Source organism: Nycticebus coucang, chromosome 8, assembly GCF_027406575.1.
Source record: "Nycticebus coucang isolate mNycCou1 chromosome 8, mNycCou1.pri, whole genome shotgun sequence".
Taxonomy (NCBI): domain Eukaryota; kingdom Metazoa; phylum Chordata; class Mammalia; order Primates; family Lorisidae; genus Nycticebus; species Nycticebus coucang.
Genome location: NC_069787.1, coordinates 74,658,792 through 74,680,033, shown reverse-complemented (window position 1 = coordinate 74,680,033; position 21,242 = coordinate 74,658,792). Strand labels below are relative to the sequence as shown.

The 21,242-nt window shown below is 40.8% G+C and overlaps 1 protein-coding gene across 4 annotated transcripts in view; it reads right to left on the bottom strand.

Moving 5' to 3' along the window:
• Positions 1-20,362, bottom strand: part of TGFBR2 (transforming growth factor beta receptor 2) — an 85,057-nt gene extending 64,695 nt beyond the window's left edge. Inside the window, exons 1-2 of one of the 4 annotated variants that reach the window (XM_053598930.1) lie at positions 19,756-20,362; positions 4,944-5,018 (exon numbers count right to left, since the gene is read on the bottom strand). In XM_053598930.1, coding sequence (XP_053454905.1) covers positions 4,944-5,018; positions 19,756-19,849 — 169 coding nt within the window. In that variant the 5' untranslated portion in view covers positions 19,850-20,362. Of the gene's footprint in view, positions 1-4,943; positions 5,019-19,300; positions 19,523-19,586; positions 19,606-19,755 lie in introns of those variants that run through there. The other 3 variants (XM_053598933.1, XM_053598931.1, XM_053598932.1) reach the window with 3 other exon arrangements.
• Positions 20,363-21,242: the final 880 nt, after the last annotated feature.

Here is a 21,242-nt window from a genome sequence, read left to right as displayed (position 1 = left end):
ACCTGTGTAATTACAGTCCTCTCCCAACTTCTCAAGGAATGTGTGTTGTATTAAATGACTGGCTGTCTGCAGTGTCACTGCTGAGGTAGGGACAGACGATAATTAGGGACAAAGCCTAGCATTCCAGGGTAAATCCATAAGCTGCGAGTAGCAGCGGCACAAGGTTCCAGAAGTGAGAGAAATGGACCGAACTGGGTTTGCAACAAGCTGAAACCTGTAAGAACTCCAGTCAGCTGGCACAACCTCTCAAAATGCAAAACCCCGAGCCTGAGATAAAAGTAAGTCTCCTCTGACTCTGAGGTCTGAAGTAATTCTTACTAAGTCCCATTTCAATGACTGAAACATAATGCAGGGCCCAGGCACACAGATTAAGTTTCCAGGCAAAGCCGACAGAAGCCTAAAGCAAGGAAATTGACATTTTAGGAGAAAAACTGGCTTTTTAAAAAAGATTTTTCTTGGACCGTTTAAGTCATAGCATGCCAAGTAAGGGTGAATTTCTAGGAGAATATCACACAGAGATCAACTGCTGGGAGAATTTATTCACAGGGGAAAACCCCAATGCCCTCAGGGAAACCACTTCTGCAGGACTCCAGATGAAAACTAAACCCCATAAAAGCATACCTTGGGGCGGGCTTTCTCCTTGAAGATGTCTACTTACGCCTCCAACTCTCTCTTTTCCCTATGATATCCAGAAGTCTGCAGGATTTATAAGCCCTACCATTCCACATCCATAAACCTTCAGCATATTTTTCTCTCACCAAACAATACTATCTTTACAGTCCTTTTAAGATCAAAACCAAAAACTTTACCTTCTCCTACAATAAAATATTATAATTACAGTGTATTAAAAAAAGACTTTAATTCCAATACACAGGAATGGAGAAGTGTAAATAATCTGTCCCACTGTGATAACAGGAGCTAAGAAATGACCTGAATGCAGCTCTTTGGGCCTTGAGAATGGGAATTTTGAGAATTGACTATAGCTGTCCTGTTCATTATGGTCACCAATAACCACATTTCGTTACTCTAAGTTAACTGAAATTAAAAAAATATTTAAAAGTCAGTTCCTTAGTTGCACCTGCCACATTTCAAGACACGTGTGGCTAATTCATAGTTTCCATGTTGGACAGCACATATAGAAGGTGTTTTCATCATCACAGAAAGTTCTATTGAATGTTTCTCTAAGATGCTGGATCATTCATCCCCATTTCCTAATGGAGATGATGAAGTAACAGCTCCTTATGTGCAGGGTTATTGAGCTACTGGCAACTTTGTCCACACTGGAGAACTCCTTCAAGTGGTTTATTATGTTGTCCAGTCACCCCCATCTCCCCAGGTCTCAGGTCCACTAAAATGGCATTAAATGTAATAACATTTAGTAACATCTATTGGGGCTCAGCCCAGTTGAAACCTAAATTTCTTCAAATTCTATAGTATATTGCACATCTTTGTGATATTTGAAGTGAGGGCATGTCAGGAAAATGTCTATGGAGGATACCCAGGAAGAAGAAGGCACTCTCCAGAATTAATGAATTAGTTTCCAGACGTGTCCTCAGGCTACTTTGGGTGGAATGAGGTGTGGACAAAACACAAGGATAGGCTGGGAGTTACTGAAAGTCCTGGGACTCTAAAGAGCATCCCCATACATCTTTTCAGGTACAATAAAGGAAATGGTGTTTAAGCAGAAAAATTCATAAATTGCTGCTGATGGAAACCCAGTGCCAAAGTGGGATCAGGAGCAGGAAGGCCCCGGTGCTGAGTTGATGGACGGGGAGGTTGTGGTGAGCTCCCCTGCCTTCTACCAACTGCAGAGGCCTGGTGGAAAAAGAAGAAAGGGATTCCCTGCCTTCCCACCACAAACTCCTGGCCTTGCAGTGGTTTTATTATTCCACTCCCCAACTTAACAATTTGCCAGCGTCTCTCAGAATTAAGCCCAAACTAAAAGCCTGGCATTTAAGGCCCCCATAATCTGATTATGTTTCTGCTGAGCAAGTTCTTTAATCAGAAACTAAACTATTTCTGCCTCCCCATGGCCAGAACTTCCACCTCCCCACCAGATTGTGGAATGGCCAAGATCAACACCATGGTGACCTGCCCAGCCCCCAGAAGGAGTTCAGCACCTTCTCTGTCATATGCAAGATTTCTGAGATCACGTGAGGTGGCATCCTAGTGTCCAATGCTGCCCCTAAGGACTGCCCAATGTGGCTCACAGGCTCATTGTCTGCTTTGACTATGGTAGAGTTGGAGAACTGGCCTTGATGTGGTCGGGCTCACATAGCCCTGGCAGGCACTTGTCAACTTCCCTCCGTTTCCTTGAAGCAAGTGGAGAAACATGGCCTGGGCGCTAGCAATGGATGGTGGTGCCCCCTTTGAAATGTACCCAGACTTTCAGACCCAGGCCAAGTGCTTTCTTTTCTGGAAAGTCATCATTACTACCCACCTCCAACACTGTGCTCTGTCTCTTTTGGTCTTGGTTTTGAACCATCTTTATTATGAGATAGCTTTTAATATGGGCCCACATTTACTCATTTTGTAGGTGAGTTTCCAAAATCTCTTAAAACCTTACTCATATTTGTTATGCCAAATTTAAAGTCAATAAATTGGGAGTTTTGAACCTAGTAAGTGCTACTATTTGCTGTGAGACATCAAGTAGGTACACTGACCTCTCTGGTCCAATTCTTCATTTGTAACCTAAGCTGAGTTGGGCTAGATCTGTGTCTCTCAAACTGGGTGCCACACTAGAATCATCCAGGGATCTTTTAAAAACAATGATGTCAGAGCTGTACCCCAGTGCAATGAATCAGAACTTCTCAATGTTTGGTTCAGGCATTGGGATTATTTAAAAAAAAATCTCTTGGATAATCCCAATGGGCAGGCAAGGTGAAAAAAAATAAATATAGAGTTTAGGAAAGGATTTATTCTATATGGATTAGAGAATTCAATAGGAAAAAAACATAAGAGTTAGAGATGGGGGTATGGTAGTACTGGATAGAGGTAGTCAGTCAGGCCTGCAACTGATGCCACCCTCATATTTGCCTTGAGCTGGCTGCACGGAAAATTACAAACTGCATTATAGCAGAACCTTATTATAAATGCATACAGGTATAATCAAGTACAACCCAAATAATTTTCAAGCTGAATTATAACTCAAGCTGAATAACATTTTGGAATGAGGTAGGAATCATAAACATAACTGGCTCAGGGAATGGTTGCCATTGTATATATTCTTCCTGGAAGATCATTTTTAGATTAATTTTACAAGTTCCTATCTTTTTAAAGGGGGGAAATCCTTTGCCAACCACCCAGGGGACAATAAGCTTAAAGGAAGATCTGTTTGAAAGATCTTGGGGGCAGGTTTCCTGACTGAATTTCTAAAGTGTTTTGACCCTACAAGGCAACATGAATTGTGAGTTCAAGGAGACCAATGTGAGAAAGCATATTTCCCTTTAGATAATCTAGCAAAGAAGTTAAGAAGGCAAATAGTTCCTCAGATCAGAATGAACAGTTGTGGATAAGATCTTTCTTCAGTAAATCATAAGGCTAAAGAAATACAACACAAACAACATAAAGTTTAAGTCAAGACATCCTCGCAATTTAATTCCTCTCCATAGCCTCTGTGATATTTTTCTTTTCAATTCTGTTAAACAAATATATACTGAGCACCATTTATACACCAGATCTAAAACAGAACCATTTCTGGAATGCTCAAAGTTTAAGTATTTTCTTGGTATAATGGCATCTGCCTTACTAGGAAATCAGCATGTAAAAACTACAGTTTTCTAAAAGATTATGTAAAAGATATTATTCTAAATGATTTACTAAGGCATCCCTTTTAAAAAGTACATAAAAAGGTAATACTGAAATCCATCACAGTTTGAAGAAAAATATCTACAATTGTAATAAATGCATGAACCTAGTCATTGTTTAATGAAGCTCATCTTTCCTGGAAAATCTCCACCGAGGAGGAAAGATCACAGTGACCTTCGGTCCCAACCAGGCCCTCTGGAAAAATCATCCTAATCAATACTTTTGCAAAAGAAGAGAAAGAAATCTAAATCATAGTATGGGAGCTAATTTATTGTGTTCAGAATTAAATACAATGACATCATGACTCCAACTCTCTTTTTATGTTGTAGGGAGAACAATATTTCTACAGTGCAAGGATCAGGAAAGCAGGAGTGTAAATTAGCTTTGCATGACACAAACAATGCATTTCCTGCTAATAGAGGCGATTCTTTATCATGTTCTTTAAAAATGTTATAGTCACGCAGGTAGGCTTTGATATTCCTCAATGTATGCTTTTATATAAAAGTGATTTCACTAAATATTAGCTGTCTGTTCCTTATGTTCTATCAGTCAAAATGGTTCTGTTTTTCTCTTCTTTTTAAAGAAGTTTGGGGACAGGAAGCCAAAAATAATACCTAACCTCTATAATTGATGATAAAGAAGTTCTTTTCCTACAGAAAAATGCCCATATTCCTGTTTGTGTTGGGCACCCTGAAGCTCTGATAAAGAGCAAAACCACAGGACTACAGCAACTGGTACAGCCTTTTATAAATGACAACATTTGTCTACTGACAATATGACATGAGCCTTAAGAAGGCAGACCACACGGTGTATAAGAGAGAAGCTGTCACCGCAAGAAAAGGGGAAAAGAAAAATGACTCATTACATAGTTTGAACTCTAGTAAGACGGGCGGACAAAATCCTCAAAGAAGTGTGTCTCAAAACAGGAAATTCTCTAGTCCTGAATGTGGTTTTCGATGTTTAAGGCAAGAACAATTCTCCTGATGTCTACCTCTTCTACAATTCAGCCATGAAAAATATGAAGACATGAGGGACCATTAATTTTTTTCTGAGATTTACTTACAAATTAAGCATTGAGGAAGCACAAGGACTAAACATGGTAGAATGGATGAAAAGATGAATTCATGATACTTTACCATGTCTCACTGGATGAACAGTCCTATTACAGCTTGGGCAGATGATTTCATCTTTCTGGGCCTCCATTTCCACATCTGTAAAATGGGATAATTATGCCTATCTCAGAGAGCTTTTTCCAAGATTCAGTATGACAAGCAATTGAAAAACTGCTCTACAAATAATGAAGCATTCTATTAAAATAAGGGATTATTTTATAAGATGATTATACTCAGACATGGTCAATATGTTTTCTTCTAAGTCATCAGACCAGACTTTTTTCCACTGGTGCTGTTTTGCCTACATGTCTCAATGATAGTAAAATTATTGAAGTCACTTCTCTTTTCTGTTTCCCTGGCACTTGTTTTTTGTCTGCCTGGATTGTAGGCAAATGACCATTTTCATAATTTTTTTGTTTGCTTTTAACACTTGTTTAACAGTTATTTTGGCAAAGAAAGACATTTTGTATGTTCCCAATGGGTATGTTCCAAAGAGAGCTGTGGGCAGAAATGTTTACTAAAACCTTCCACGGCATACTGGTCACCACCAATAAATTGCATATGACCCGCAGTGAACCAACACAATCATCAATTATCCAGTCTGATCCCTTCATTTTCTTCTAACTTCAAGACACTTCAATTTAGAGAGAACAAGAGGCAAACTGGCCTCCATGGTCATCTTATGATTTGAGAGAAGTGACACCAGATCAATCAAACGTTCCCAAGATTTTCAGGGCTCACTCCAAAGGCTTTCTTGAAGATAAATTTTATTAAAGTACTGATCATAATCAAAACAGTACATTGTATCAGAGGTCAAGTATTGTTTTTCACTTCCTTTCCCAGAACTTCTTAAAAATGAATGTTTGAAGACAGATATAGAGAAGAACAAAATTGTTTTGACTGGCAGAAAATGTCTTTCACAGACATCTAATACTTAGTCAAGTTGTTTTTTATAAAAGAAGTTGTATCTTGGGAGTAGCAATGCTAACAGTCTTGGCTCAGATGGTGCTAATGGCAGCTGCAACAGTTATTCAACAAGTTAATGCTGAATTGTTAAGAAATCTCTTCCTTTGCCTTGAGGATAACAGGCATCTCATTACCAAACTGATAATAGGCAACGCTCAGAGTTTCTGAAAATGCTTCTGTAAGGCATTTTTTGTGTGCTGAATAAACCTACATGATTACATAATTGCCACGAACATTCTCACCAATATCATCATTGAAATCTTGGTAGACAGGGCGGCGCCTGTGGCTCAGTGAGTAGGGCACCAGCCCCATATGCCGAGGGTGGTGGGTTCAAACCCAGCCCCGGCCAAACTGCAACAAAAAAATAGCCGGGCGTTATGGCGGGAGCCTGTAGTCCCAGCTGCTCGGGAGGCTGAGGCAAGAGAATCGCGTAAGCCCAAGAGTTAGAGGTTGCTGTGAGCCATGTGACGCCACGGCACTCTACCCGAGGGCGGTACAGTGAGACTCTGTCTCTACAAAAAAAAAAAAGAAAAAAGAAATCTTGGTAGACAGATATTTTCAACAGTTCTGAAAGCTAACCAATGCCATGCCAAATTATTAAATAAAAGCATTACATTGCAGCCATTTCCAATAAGTGCTACAGAATATTAAGACATAAGAATGTCAAAATTTTTATTTCATTTGCTTTCCCTTCCCCTAGATAGAGCAGTTCACATCTATATGGAATGAGTTGAAGTCAGTGGTCACTCCAGAATTCCCATGGAGGAGGAGCTTCGTGACGGTGACCCAGCTGGAGGCAGGTGAGAAGCCGATCTGGAAGCCGTGTTTGCACAGGGAGCACACCACATGGGTGCCAAGACGGTAAGCTTCCTCAGTCTTTGTAGGGAACTGTGGCTATAGACTGTGGTATAGGAGAAGGTGGAAGGCCTTCATGATCTTTCTGGAAACACAACCTACTCCTATTAATGTGCAGAAGACTTTCATTTAAGTCTACTTAGCCTCTGTCATTTTGATCACACTTGCAACATGGGACACTTCCCCTCAGGCAGGCAGATGGGTGTCCTCAGGCACTCTTCCATTGCACCAAGATCCCTTTTCAACCCCTTCTCCATCAATCTCAACCACTAGACATAATGTATAATTCATAAAAAGGGAAGGCAAGAGTTGCAAAAAATTGTCCTCTGTCAGATAATATGATTTACTTTATGACTTTGGCCTCTATAATTATAGTGTGTTGAGCCCTCCATAAAAAATTCAAACACAAGAGAAGAAATGAATCAAAGGTGACAGACTGTGATAGATGGAAAAACAGCAGCCTATAATACCCACGCATCGTAGCCCCCACAAAATTCACAGAAATGAAGACAGGGAAAACCTCCACTGTAAAAAAGCAACTTACACAAAACAGATCACTCAAGATTTCCCCCAAGCTTACAACCACGACAAACAATCCTACAGGTGGCTTCAAGCCCCTGACATTCCCACTTGGCTGAGTGAGAAGGTAAGCAGACTAGGAGGAAAAAAAGTCACCTCCAGTCCTGGATCTAAAAGCAGTTTCCCCTGCCTTGAAAAGCAATGAATTTTAAACAGTAACATACACAACACACAAACAGACACAGTGAGTTTGTGTGTATGCTCAGAGCTAGGTCAGAATCAGACAGAAGTTTCTTTCCCAAACAGTTTTCGTTCTAGGAAGGGAGTTAAAGCCCACACATACAACCACAGGTAGCCTGGTAGACCAGCCCTACAAGTGAGGAGATGAGGCCTGTTAGAGAGGCTGTGCACAGGATAGAGAATCACACTGAGACCATAAGAGAAGACTCAACAAGGAACTGATGTTCAAGGCCCAGCTTTCTTTCAAAGCGTAGGGCACAGGTAGAGAGGAGGAAAATTTGGAGGGTCAAAAGCAAGGAAATTTGTAAGCAAAAAGGATGTGTGAGGTAGCCTGGTTCAACCAGAGCCAAAGCATGAGACATGTAAAGGGAGCAATGGACGAGGAGGAAGGGGCTTGGCCTCATCTATGGCTGCAGTCAGAAAGCTGGCCCTGTAGCCCGTCTGGAGACACTGAGGCAGCTCCTGACCTCAAAGAGGAAGGAAGGGCCATGTGTCCACTTAGGATTTATAGAGAGGATCCGTGGAAGGCTTTCTAGCAGGGGCCACCTATTCAAAATGATGTCTGGGAGGAGATTTAACTGATGGCCATGCATGTGTATTGACAAGAGAAGGGACAAAAGGTAATCACAGGCAAAAACCAATTAGTGCACTCTTCAAGATAACACAAAAAAAACAGTTTACGTGTGTGTCATGTTAACAGAATTCAAGAGCAAAAATGAAACCAAATGGTTAGGCATTTCATGCAACTATTCTGATGAATAAATTGAGATTTGATGCAACAGGAAGCAACATGAGATATAGATACAGGTTGCAATGGAAAGTTTTTCTGGTCTTCTGGTTTTTTTTTCCTTTTCTTCTTCTTTTTTATTTATTTGCTTATCATAGTTCATCAAAAGCAAAGAAAAAGTCAGAACATAAAATTCTTCAGAAAAATCAGAAACTAGTAGCGAGAACTGGTTATTGCACATGCTTTATTACTTAAGAGCATTAGTAACTGTCAGGAACTAATGATTCTAGAAGACAAAAGTAATTAAGGCACAACAAGCTGCCTTATGGTGAGTAAAATACAGAAGCCAATCAATGAAAACCTCTAAAGTGGCACCGTCAGAACAGTCTAAAGTAAATGACGGTGAGAAAACTTTAGGGAGTCCTCACTAAGCATCAAGCAAAGTAAGTTTCTCAAGACAAAAGAGGATGATTAAAAAAATGTTGAAGAATATAACCATTCCCTGAAAACTGGTCATTAATTTATTAGTTTATTTGGTACATGCCTTTTTTGAGCAGAGTGCTATATATTTTAAGAAACCTTAATGTATGATAGCTCCAGCATGAACTGAGCCCAGCATGTGTCAAGCAACCTGGGATTAAAAGCCTAATGTGGTAAACAGTGTTGAATGGGAGTTCAGCAGAGAAGTCGATGCTTGCCTTCTACAGTTCATGGTCAAGGGACATGTGCTCTCTCTTCTACTAATTTTACTGTGTTAGTTACATACAGTTAAAACAGGATATGCAGCTGAGAAGGAGTCAAAGAGGCAAGTGGCAGGGGTGGCACCTGTGGCTCAGTAGGTAAGGCACCGGCGCCATATACCGAGGGTGGCGGGTTCAAACCCGGCCCCGGCTGAACTGCAACAAAAAAATAGCCGGGCGTTGTGGCGGGCACCTGTAGTCCCAGCTACTCGGGAGGCTGAGGCAAGAGATTCGCTTAAGCCCAGGAGATGGAGGTTGCTGTGAGCTGTGTGAGGCCATGGCACTCTACCAAGGGCCATAAAGTGAGACTCTGTCTCTACAAAAAAAAAAAAAAAAAAAGAGGCAAGTGGCTACATACAGCTCCTCCTTCACTCCTCCTCCTCCTCACTGACAGAAACAAGTCTGATGTGGTCCAAGAAGAGCACAGCAGATCATTTGACTCTTCCTTAGAAAATGCTGTAAGGCCATTAGAGTAGTGTTTCTCAAACTGGAACACGTACAGAACCACCAAGGGATCTAGTTAAAAAGGCACATTTTGATGCAGTACATCTGAGGAGGGTCCAAGAATTTTGTAGTTTCAGTGAATTCTCAGTGAGGCTGATGCTGCTGGTTCCTGGCTATCCTATGAACAGCAAGGTATTAGATCTCCTTTAGTTTAGAGTTATCACAGATGAGAGAAAACCATCACTGGGGTGGGGATGGGGTCAGAAAGCTTCAGCTCAAGTTTTAGGCTTTGATGCACATTCTAACTCATGGACGGACTGTGAGGGAGGGCTGAGGATCCAAAGGAGAGAGAAAGGAGAGTTAGCAAAGGCCTTGGCTGGAGGTAATGGAAAACAGAAGAGAATAGCAAAGGAAAAGACTAGCTCGTTGCTCCTTAGAAGACATAAATAGATGGTAAGAAAGTTGATAAAAATTATGAGAACAGAAATTTATTCCCAATAAGAAAAATTATAAAAATAAAAGTTAGGCTGCCTAGGGTAGGTTGACACTGTTAAAAATTGTTTTATAACAATGTATCTTAAAGAACTGCAGACTAATGAACATAAAGTATGTTACTATTGTGTTTTTTCTTTTCATATACCTGAAGGACAAATTATGTCATATGGCCTTTTTTTTATCAAATATTATGAGCTTTGAGTACAAAACACAAATTTGATATGTAGTAACAAGATAGTCACTCAAAGCAATAGTTAAAATACTCCTACACTATGCTAACAAGTGTATGCAAACTAGGGGAATGCAATTATGGGACTCAGCAGATACTCCCTTGCCTAAAACAGCAGTCTGACAACTGCCAACCTGTAGCAAATTCTGTCTTTTCTGAGAATATTTTAAGAAAAGTGGTGAAGAAATCCTTGAAAGGCAATAGAACACTAAATATATCCAGACAAATTTCCTTTCTTTCTCCCCAAAATATGAAAGCTCCTTTAAGTTTTATTTCTTCTCCTAGGTGTGGGAAAGCATTTCATAATTTGCGACTTTAGGAAAAACATTCACAGACACTTTTACCAATTCAGAGAAAGGGGGCAATGAAAACACCACAACTGATCAAAGAAAAATGATATTACCACCAAAATCAAATAAGCCTTTTCTTTAGCAAGAAGCAGTGAATTCTAGCAGAAGAGAACATGCTATTTGGACAGGATGTATGCTCAGACACCTGTCGTAGGTAATTTTCAAAGTAGGTATGTTTTCTTTTTCTTTTCTCTTTTTTTCTTATAGTAATCATCTCCAACAAACTCCAAATGGATGCTGGTGGTATATGTTAGTTCTGACTTGTTATGACTGTTGGTAGTTTTCTATTTTGATTAAAGATTATATAAAGATTTTCTAAGTCAACTTCAGGGATTTCCTCTACCAACATGAAGACTTAAGTGTTTCAGAAGAGAAAATATTGAGTATCTTACCTAATACAATTCCTGTCACTGTATAGAGGGAAAATGAAACCCAGTGTGACCAAAAGGCTTGACCTAGTCACCCAGACACTTACAACATGCTCTAGTTTTTACCAGGTCTCGCCTAGGGAGAGTCTTTCTAATCTTAAAGTAAGGATCAGCTCTAGGTTACCTTTCATTCAAGATCAAGTTTTGTGATAATTATATATTTGCAACTTTTTTTCTACTTGGTGTGGGGCACTAAAGTAGAAAATGATGAAGGGTTTAGCTAAACCTAGAAGAAAAAAAAAAAAGTTTTGGTTTGGTGAAATAACAATGCAGATTTCAGTCTCTGCTATGTGGGGAGGAAGAGGAGTTTTCCAAAATTTATTTTCTAAGCCAACAAGCAAATCCTATCATTAGGTATATACTCAGGGATTGTGGAATTTGAAGCTAATAAATTTCAGGGGCACTCTTTAAGAAAGATAATATAAAACTCAGAATAAAAATTTAGGTATGAAAGTGAGCATTTATTTAGAATTAAAATGTATCATAACATACAAATTTTAAAAAGCTGCAAAAACAAAAATATAAAATTCTTGAAAAATAAATATTTTCATTAATTAACTAATTTACATACCTCTAAAATATTTTTTCCCTACATTTTTTTGGTTGCATGTTCTTTTGATCACCTCTTCTAATAATATTTTGCAGCATTCTCTACTGAGTGAATAGAGAAATAATTCAGTCTTTCCTTTAGAACCATCAATCGGAATTTATAATTTATTCTTGAATAACTTGGAAAAGTTTCTTTCAGATTCATAACTCATTAAGATAATGTCCTATAAATTTTTTGGATTATCTCTAAATTTAGAAAAATCTCTATCAAGTTTCTTTTACATATGACCCGCAAGATTCAGGGCATTGCAAGATTTCTTAGATACCCTTTCACTTGATGACAATTGTTAACCACATTACCAGGCCCTCTCCCAGGTTCAGGAGATGGTCCAAGATCAGAGAGGAGCTGCGAGGGTTAAGTTCTAATCACTTCATGCAAAATCTACCTGGCCTTTCTTATCAACATACCTGAGGCATCCTTGAACTTTCTCAGCTCTTCCAGATAAAGTGCCTGTGTTAGTGAGAATACCTAAATTCCCTGATGGCATAACTGTTCCATGATTCAGCCAAGACAGTATCACTTGATGTACACACTTCATTTTCCTATTGTGGTCACAAGACAGACATGATGTTTGACTACCTGGTGAATGGACCAAGCGTTATTTTGCTAAAAAAATAAGTGAGATGGGGCAGTGCCTGTGGTTCAGTGGGTAAGGCGCTGGCCCCATATATCAAGGGTGGAGAGTTCAAACCCAGCCTGGGCCAAACTGCAACAGCAACAACAAATAAATAAATAAATAAGTGAGATGATATATGTAGAATACTAAAATGCTAGAAAAATGTTGGATATTATCATTATTTCTCTTAGCACCTAATCTTCCAACACTCAAGCTACAACAGACAAGTGGTTTGTGCCAATCGAGGTAGCCTCATCTTAGTATAGCTTTACAGTTAGTCTATATCCCCAAACCACATTATCTTGGTTCTAAACCCAGGATAATCATTTGCTAACTGGGTGGTCTTAGATAAATTTATTAATCTCTGGAGGATTTATAATGAGTGTAAGAAAACCTACCTCATAGAATTGTTTTCAGGGTTAAATAAGACACATGAAGTGTTCAGCAAGGTTTCAGTAAGTGGAAGCTGCTACCATTATTGGGAACCTTGTCAATAAAACTACAGGGAGCATAAAGTCAATTCCATTTTCCTATGTGGAGCTGTTTTGCAGTTTTAGTATGATGGGTGAGCATTCAAAAAGCAGCAGTGAGTTACCTCTCATAGTCAATGAACCCTTTGTAATGATGTACAACTTTAACAATAAAGAGCTGCTATAGGATACAATGAAAATATGCACCCAACCCATATTTTTTTTTCAAAGGCATTCATGTTTGTTTGGCCAAACTAGTTATCTAAAACGCAGTTTGGACAATGCAGTTTGGACAATTCTGTACCTCTATTGTTGTTGGGAAGCTTTTCACTCTCTAAACTCTTCTAATATCATTTTTTTTTTAAGAGGCTTGAGAAGGCTATGGATTGTGCAAATAAAATATTTACAACAGGAGGGAAAATCATTCAGGCAAGCTTTACCCTACTTTCAGTGGTCTTAATACACAGAAAGAAATGCAGCAAAGGCACTGGAAGATAGTTAAAGACAAAAAATGTGTAACTGAAACATCAGATAGAATGAGTCAAATATACAGAGCTAAAGTTTTCTTCAAGACAACACAAGCTATGAAAAACTGAATTTCCCAAAGTAAATACAACACTGTGGTTACAAAGAAACTCTTAGCTTTTTCATTAATGTGCAATGCTCTTGACTGGAGGGAAAACATGATACAATTAACAAAAAACGAATTTCTACCTAACGCCTCTGCCAAGGAATGCTGCTGATGCCAGATCCACCTCCACCGTAGGAAGGAAGGCAGAGTAAGAGCCCAAATAGAGCCCTGCATAACACAGGTCAAAACATTTAAAGTTACAAATCAAGTTAACAAACCGCTCAATGAAATAGGTGTCATCCTTCTACCTTGACTGACAAATGTATCTTCGCAGCCTCTTGAAAGACCAGATGAAACTTCAGAACTTTCTCTCTCACACACACACCAAACTGTTCCTTGGTTCCCTCTCAGGCAGAGGGTCCTCAGCAGAGGCAACAAAGGCTTCAGGAAGATGGACTCAGGGATCCCTGTAAGTGCTGATGCTAGTTTAGGGCTATCTGGACAGGGAATCTGAGGTTTCCACATACGCAAAACATGGTCTAAAAAAGGAGACAGGGTATGGACTGGGAGGCCCGCGTGTCTCCTCACCCCCTGAGCACAGACCTGACCAGAGAAGAATGAGAGAAAAACGTCCTCCTAAAGCTCAGGACAGAGGTTCCTTCTTCCCATGTACTAGTTTTTGTCATGGAGCTAAGAAATTTGAAGGAAAATATTTCATCAGAAAAGAAAAAAAGAAAAAAAAAAGAGCTGCATGTCTTGACCTTTCCCAGATGGAATCTCAGCAGTCACAGGTTACCCTGCAGCTAAATCCCTTGTAGAACGGTAGCTTCAACCCCAGAAATAAAACGCAAATGGCTAGCGAACCCTTAAGAGCCTAAGTAAGAGGCCATAATCTAAGTTGACTACACCCAAGGGTATAGTTGCTCCATGTTCAGTACCAAGAGCTAAAAAGTGGATTATGGCAAGTAAAAGGCACTCCGAATGTAAGAGGTGAGAAAAACTTCTGCAAGTCTGCAAATTAATTAGACCTCAAAAACCAAACTGTCCCCTTCTTCTTTGTTATGTTGGATAAATTCTGTTCTTCTTGCATTCACCAGAAGTTGTTTGAGGCATTACCCAAGTAGATGGTCGTGCATGCTCAGAATTTGAGGTTTACAATACACATCTTTAACAATGGTGCGTGTTCAACTATTATAAGTCATCAAACTACAAGTCACTCTCAGTGAGTCCCACCACCAACACACCATTACCAGACTAGGAACTGTAGAGTTCCCTTGTGCAAAAAAAAAAAATCTTCATCTTGATTTTCTGGGGTACAAAGGCAAAAAGGAGGCAGATCACACAAATAAAGCAAAAAAGTTAAATGAGAAAAACTGAACTGATGATGTTAGATGGTAAGTTTCCCCTCTGTCAAATATGACACCTCCTTGCCCCTCTCCAGCTGCCTTCCCCACTTGGACACATACATAGACTGCAAGAAAGAGCCACGCAGAATGCAAACCGGAGGGGCTTAGAACACACACGTACACACACACAGAGGTGTGCACAAGCTTCAGCAGACTTCATCTTTCCATTTATTAAATGAAGTTTATAAAACTTATCTTGCAAGCTTCTTAAGATCAAATTAGATAGGTAACATGAAGTGGCTGACCCGGGGCTGGTTCTCATATGTCATTTCTCCCTCTCTCCCTTCTCTCTGACTGTTCCTTGAGATGAGCCAATTTGCCTGTGTGCCATTCTACACCCCTCTGCCAGCCAGGTAAAGAAGTATAACCGTCATTATCTTGCCTCAGTCAGAAGTAATAAGTACCTGTGGAGCAAAATATTGTAAGGAAAAGAGAAGGTGCAAAAAGAGCAGTGAGCATTCTTGCTGTTAATGCACATTGGCTAAGACATTGCACTGAAAATGGTAAGTTAAATGGCTAAGGCTGTATACAAGGACTGGGAAGGTGGGAGTGAACAGGTGTTAGAATTATGCTTTTACGTGGAACTGGGCTAAATGTCATGCTGTAGCCAGGAAGTATGTTTCCCCTGCACCCTATATTAAACCATTTTAGTGGTTTGCATCAGACCTAAATAACATCTATGCTGCTTTACAGGAGACAGCGGTGGCTATAGGCCCACACTTCCCTGAAACCAATTCTGCTTCACCACTTACAAACCAAAACATAAAAACCTGATGAAAAAAGAAACTTAAAAACTAAATTTAGATTACAGCATTTCGGTTTTAAGAAAAGTCTATTGACAATCCTCTTAAAAGAAAAAGAGGAATCAGTACTTACTGAATAATTTCTTTGGTGAAACTTTTTGAAGTTTGCAGTGGTGTTCAATGCCCTATACTAGTTCAAGCTTTATAGCTAAAGGAACTGGGTAACAACTTCTAGCAGATTTCCATCATGTTTGTTAGAAATGGAGACATCTTTTTCCACATTTCATCAGAATATAAGAACTAACTACATAGTTTAAAAACAGCCAGAATTGCACACTTTGATCAGAGCTAAAACTATTCTAACTGAAAGTTAAGATTTTACTACTCCAAGTAAACACCCAATAAACAGTGACTGGTTGTTAAAGGCTCTACCTCAGTTTCACTGTATCAAGTAGGACAGAGTGAAAATTCAATTCAGCATTTCCTGGGTGTTCAGTGATGTGCCAGATACTGCCAGAGATGATGGAGAGAAAGAACCAAGAGGCTTAAGCTCTAATGGGCAAGGGAATCACATAAAGATATAATTTCAACTTGCTATTGTTACCAGCTAAGAGGGAGGTCTGCATCCAGGAGAAGATACTTAATCCAGGGAATTCAAAGCAGATTTCCTTTCCAAAAAGATGACACTTGTGCTGTCTTTAAAAATGAGTGAAAATTAGCTACGTAGCAGGAGTTCCAGACAGAAGTTACAAATGGAACAAAGTCACGGTTGCCTAAGCTGCTCAGAGCATGTGTATGCACAGTGATACTGGGAGTAACTGGTGAGTGGACTGGGAAAGCGTGGGCCTTGGGAGGATAAGGGGCTGCAGAGTCAAGTGGGGATCAGCTCACCAAGGCCCTTCTTAGACCAAATACTGACAATAATAATACAAGCTAACATTTTTTGAGCACTTACCACATTGCAGTCTTTATGTTAAATACTTTAAAGCTTTGGTTCATTTAATTTCCATCCTAATTCCATAATCCTCATTTTACGGATGAGAACACTAAGGGCTAGAAAGTATAGTAATTGCAACAGATATTACATAGGAAATGAGAAGTGGGTTAGGAAACCAGGACAACCTGATTCCAAAGCTTATACCCTACACTCTTCTACTTCAAAGCAAGGGCTGAATGGACACACTAGGCCTGTTATGCCAGCTGCAGAATGGGGAATGGAATTAAACCTGGGGTCTGTCACAAGGCAGGGATAGGAAAATGAAAATAAATTGATACAAAAATACATTCAGAGGGAATAAGCAGGAAACATTCGGTAAGTACACCCTCCTAGCATATTCAGCCAAAAAAAAGGCCTTTGGAAAATGGGGTCTAGAAAATAAAACACCAGCAGTCAGTAGTGCTTCTAAGTACAAAGGATTAAAATATGTATCCTTCTTTCTGCTATTAAGCTCCATGAGGGCAAAGACCAGGTAATGTCTCGTTCATCCATTGGGGATGGCATCCCTAGGTCTGAGAGTCCTTCTTAGCAGGAGATATTCAATTGAGAAGAAAAAATAAGTTAACAGCCATTTTTTACAATAACATTAATGAGGTGCCATTCTTGATTGGAGTTTAGAGTTAAAATCTAAACTCACAGAAAAAAATTTAAAATCCATGTTGATAACTGAGGCACCATAAACTGAAATATGTAGCAGTTAAGCTGGCTACACAGACAATAATGAGGATGCCACATTGAAAAAAAGGCAATGAATTCAAAATGTGGTTAGTATTTTGCATAAACCATAATTCATTAAAAATAAGATGTTGTTAAAGGAAGTGGCCCAGAGGTGAAGAGGTGCTGTATGGTTGGGGGAAGGAAGGGCAGAGAAGCAAGCAGACCAAGGATCAGGTTCTGGGCCTAATGATTTCTAGTCTCTGACTCTAACAAAATAAGCATGTCATTGAAGTGACTCTAAGAATCTGCATCCCTTTGACATTTTTGTCAATGTTTAGTCCTCAGCAAGAATCTCTTTTTAGGGATCTGAAAAGTAAAAGTCATGTTTTTCAGATCTGAAAAGTTTTCAGATACTTAAAGTCCTCCCCCAAAGAGTGATTTCTTAATTTTGAGCATTTAGGAAGAGAGGATCTATTTAGTCAAAAATAAATAAAAATAAAAATAGGTTTTCATATCTCTCTTTGTGAATTTGCTCTTACACTTTTGCCCATTTATGAAGCTACTAAACAGAAGATGGGTTTTTGTTTGGGTTTTTAAATGACCTAATCTCAGTAGTTTGTAAACAATCTCATTCCCTAATAACATCTCTTGCATTAAGATATTCTGAAAAATATTTTCGGTTTACCAATTGTGTTTAAAATATCCTGAAACTATTTACTTACATGGAAGATTAAAATGTAAGTGAATTTAGGTTTCCCATCTTCACTACCACTTTCTTCAACATTTCAACCATCTTGAAAATTTATCACGAATAAAATGAATACAAATTCAAAATGATTCCTTAGTTCAACCATTTTGAACTTCAATTCCATAAAAATATGAAATCAGCGAGCTTTGTAAAACCCAAAATAAAAAAAAAACACCAGGCTTTTAAGCTAATGGTTTAAAGTGTGTATATAGATGAAATGAAACTGACTCACAAAGTATTAAGTCTGGAATTCGCAAATCATAAATCTTGCCCTTGTAAACAGAACTTAACTAACAAAATCAGGGCCTGGCAATTTCTTTCATAATCTGAAACAAAAGTTTTCATGATTTTTAATTATACATGGAAAATTAAGGATGCCATTTTAGTATTTGCAAAATATAACTCAGGTTTTAATTCTCAAGTAAATCAGGAGACAGATGAACATTCTGGTACTGCACCCTAGGAAATTAGCCAAGAACAAAACACTAAGGTTTTATGAAAACCATAGTACTCAAATTTGATTAAAACTTTTTGCTTGCAAGAGTGCTTCTTCTTAATTCCATTACAAACTTCTACTGCCATGCCACTGTCAAGTTAAGTCATATTTTGTTCAAAGTTCCCAGTCCACTTCCAATGCTATGAGATTTTCAGATTAGACTACAATGCATATGACAAATATAATGCTAAGTCTGCCTATGCCCCTTGGTAAATAAAATGTGTGCCTCGGGGTGATGTGGACTGTCACAGCCTCTGCATTTCATGTAATATCTGCATAGGGCATCTAAGGAACTAAAAGCCGTGGGCGAGCGGAGGAATGTGGGATAGGTCACACAAGATGTTAGAGATGAAGGTGATGTGAATTATCTAAATTCAACCATGTCATTTTACAGATGCGGAAACTCAGGCCCAGAAAAGTTATATAACTTGTCAAATACTCAGCTACCAAGACCACAGCTGCAGATACTCAGCTATGTGGATCATAGTAAATGCTAAAATTCTACCTTTTGAAGTGTTCGAGGTTTTGCACTTTGTCTAACAAACTCTCAATTCCCGCACATTTTTTTTTTTAATTTCCTTAAGAACATCCTGAGACAGAGATCAGGTGGGCAGCCTATTTACCGTTTTAACTCTTCTGTTTCCACCAAACGATAATTTCAGAGAACTGTCAATTCCCTGAAGACAGGACGGTGTGCTCTAGGCAAAATCTCCAGCCCCTAGCAGGTAGAAGGCACTCAGCAAATACGCCTTCAGCCCCTAGCACCTAGTAGGCTCTCAGCAAATACGCCTTCAGCCCCTAGCACCTAGTAGGCTCTCAGCAAATACACCTTCAGCCCCCAGCACCTAGTAGGCTCTCAGCAAATACGTCTTCAGCCCCTAGCACCTAGTAGGCACTCAGTAAAGACGCCTTGCCCCGTTCACCCATCTCCATCCGCTACCCATCCAGGCCAAGCTGTCAGTGGAGCCAGATAATGTTTGCTATTGGAGATCGTTTCTTTTCTTGAGACTTGTATCCAACACCTCCGGGCCAAGGCGTCGGCCTGAGGGAATGCGGAGCTAAGGACCGACTCACTGGCCTTTCCCGGGGGAGGCTCGGAAAGAACTGGGTGGGCCAGTAGCATCGCGCAGACCGCTGCGGCCCCAGGTGCGCGGCGCTGCTTCCGCGGCTCGGCAGCTGCCGCCCTGGGCCGCTACTCCCCGGCTGTCTTCAGATAACCAACTTCTCAAACTTCCCTTTCCGGGAGTGGGGGTTCGTCTCGAACGCGGCCAACACAACGCCTTTCCTGCTCGCACAAAGGGGACCAAATACGCCCCGCGCCTCTACCAACCGAACTTTCCTTCTCTTTTTCAATACTCACACATCCCTGAGGCCGCGGGCGTCGGGCTGCGTGGTGCCCGCCAGGGGAAACTTTCCCAGTTTCCGCCCGAGCGCCGGCTTCCCGGGGCCGACTGTCAAGCGCAGCGAAGGGGCGGGGAGCCCAGGAGACCCCCGGCGCCCCGCAGAGTCCGGGCTGGGGGGCCACTCACCCGACTTCTGAACGTGCGGTGGGATAGTGCTGGCTATGCGTGTCCACAGGACGATGTGCAGCGGCCACAGGCCCCTGAGCAGCCCCCGACCCATGGCAGACCCCGCTGCTCGTCATAGACCGATCCCCGAGCGCAGCGGCCGCTCCTTCCCCGACCCTGGGCTGCGCCTCGGAGCCGCGCCCTCTCCGGACCCCGCGCCGGGCCGGCCGGGCAGATGTGCGGGCCAGATGTGGCGCCCGCTAGCCGGCTAGGAAGGGTCCTGGAGGCCAGCGAGGCGCGGCGAGGCCCCGGGCGGCCGAGGGGAGCTGCGCAGGAGGCCGGCTCCTGCCCCGAGCGTGTGCGCGCGCGGGGGTGTCGTCGGTCCGTGCGCGCGAGTGACTCACTCAACTTCAACCGGGCGCTGCGGGGGAAAACAGGAAACTCCTCGCCAACAGCTGGGCAGGACCTCTCGCCGCCCGAAAGCCTTATCCCTCTCGTCGGCTTCCAGCCCTAGCTCTCTTGTAGCTGCCAATCACGTCCCCTAGACCAGCCCCTCCGAGCGCTTTGGCAAACTTTCAGCTGCTCCTCACCGCTCTCCCACACCACTCTGGAGTTCCTCGCTCCGAGTATTTACTCAGGAGTGACTAAGTAACCAAGGAGAGAAAGCGTCTGCACTTCCCATGGCACACCACTAACATCTGCTCCCGCCCACAGTCTTTGGGGGATTATTCCCAGGTGTTTAAGAGTTGCGCTTCCAAACTCCGAGTTGAGACCCATGAGTGGATTCTGAAATCTAGTGAGTTGTGAGCAAATTTTTGCCCAAATTAAATAGTAACGGTGAGTATTGCCTCATTAACCTTTTGCTTCAGTTATGTGTATATAGATAGAGGTATATGCATACACTGTTAAAGTGAAAATGTTTTCCTAACTGTAGGTCGAAGTCCAGAAGTTTTTCTCAAACTTTAATGTGCATATGGGGCCACCTGATTTTAACAATCTTCATAAAATGCAGATTCTGAATCAGTAAGTCTAGGAAGCAGATAGATTCTTCATCTTTAATGAACTTCTAGATAGAGCCTCCCGTTTTGAACTGCCTCCTGGCGGTGACTGGGTGGGTAATTGCAAAGGAGTAGCTATCATGGGGCTGTATGGTGGGAAATGTTATTTTTCAGGATGTATCAAGTATGGCAAAAATATGTAAAAATAAAAGTGGCTTGGGATTCAGCTAAATGGCTGCATGTGCATGTCAGTAATGCAGGTGAAGAAGTAGAATTTTACCCTCCAATGAGCAAAAGGGCTAATAGAGGGAACAGTATGAATGTTCGAGTTTCCTTTCTTGCTGGGGCAAACAGGCTTTCCCAAGACAATCTCAGTTTATATCTGTTTTGCAATTTAAATAATAATAAAACTCCCTGCATTTTCAGATGTGTCCTGATAGAAATAAATTATATGATCAATCTATGACTAGCTCTCACAGGTATAGATTCTATATGGACCTCTGGTCAGGA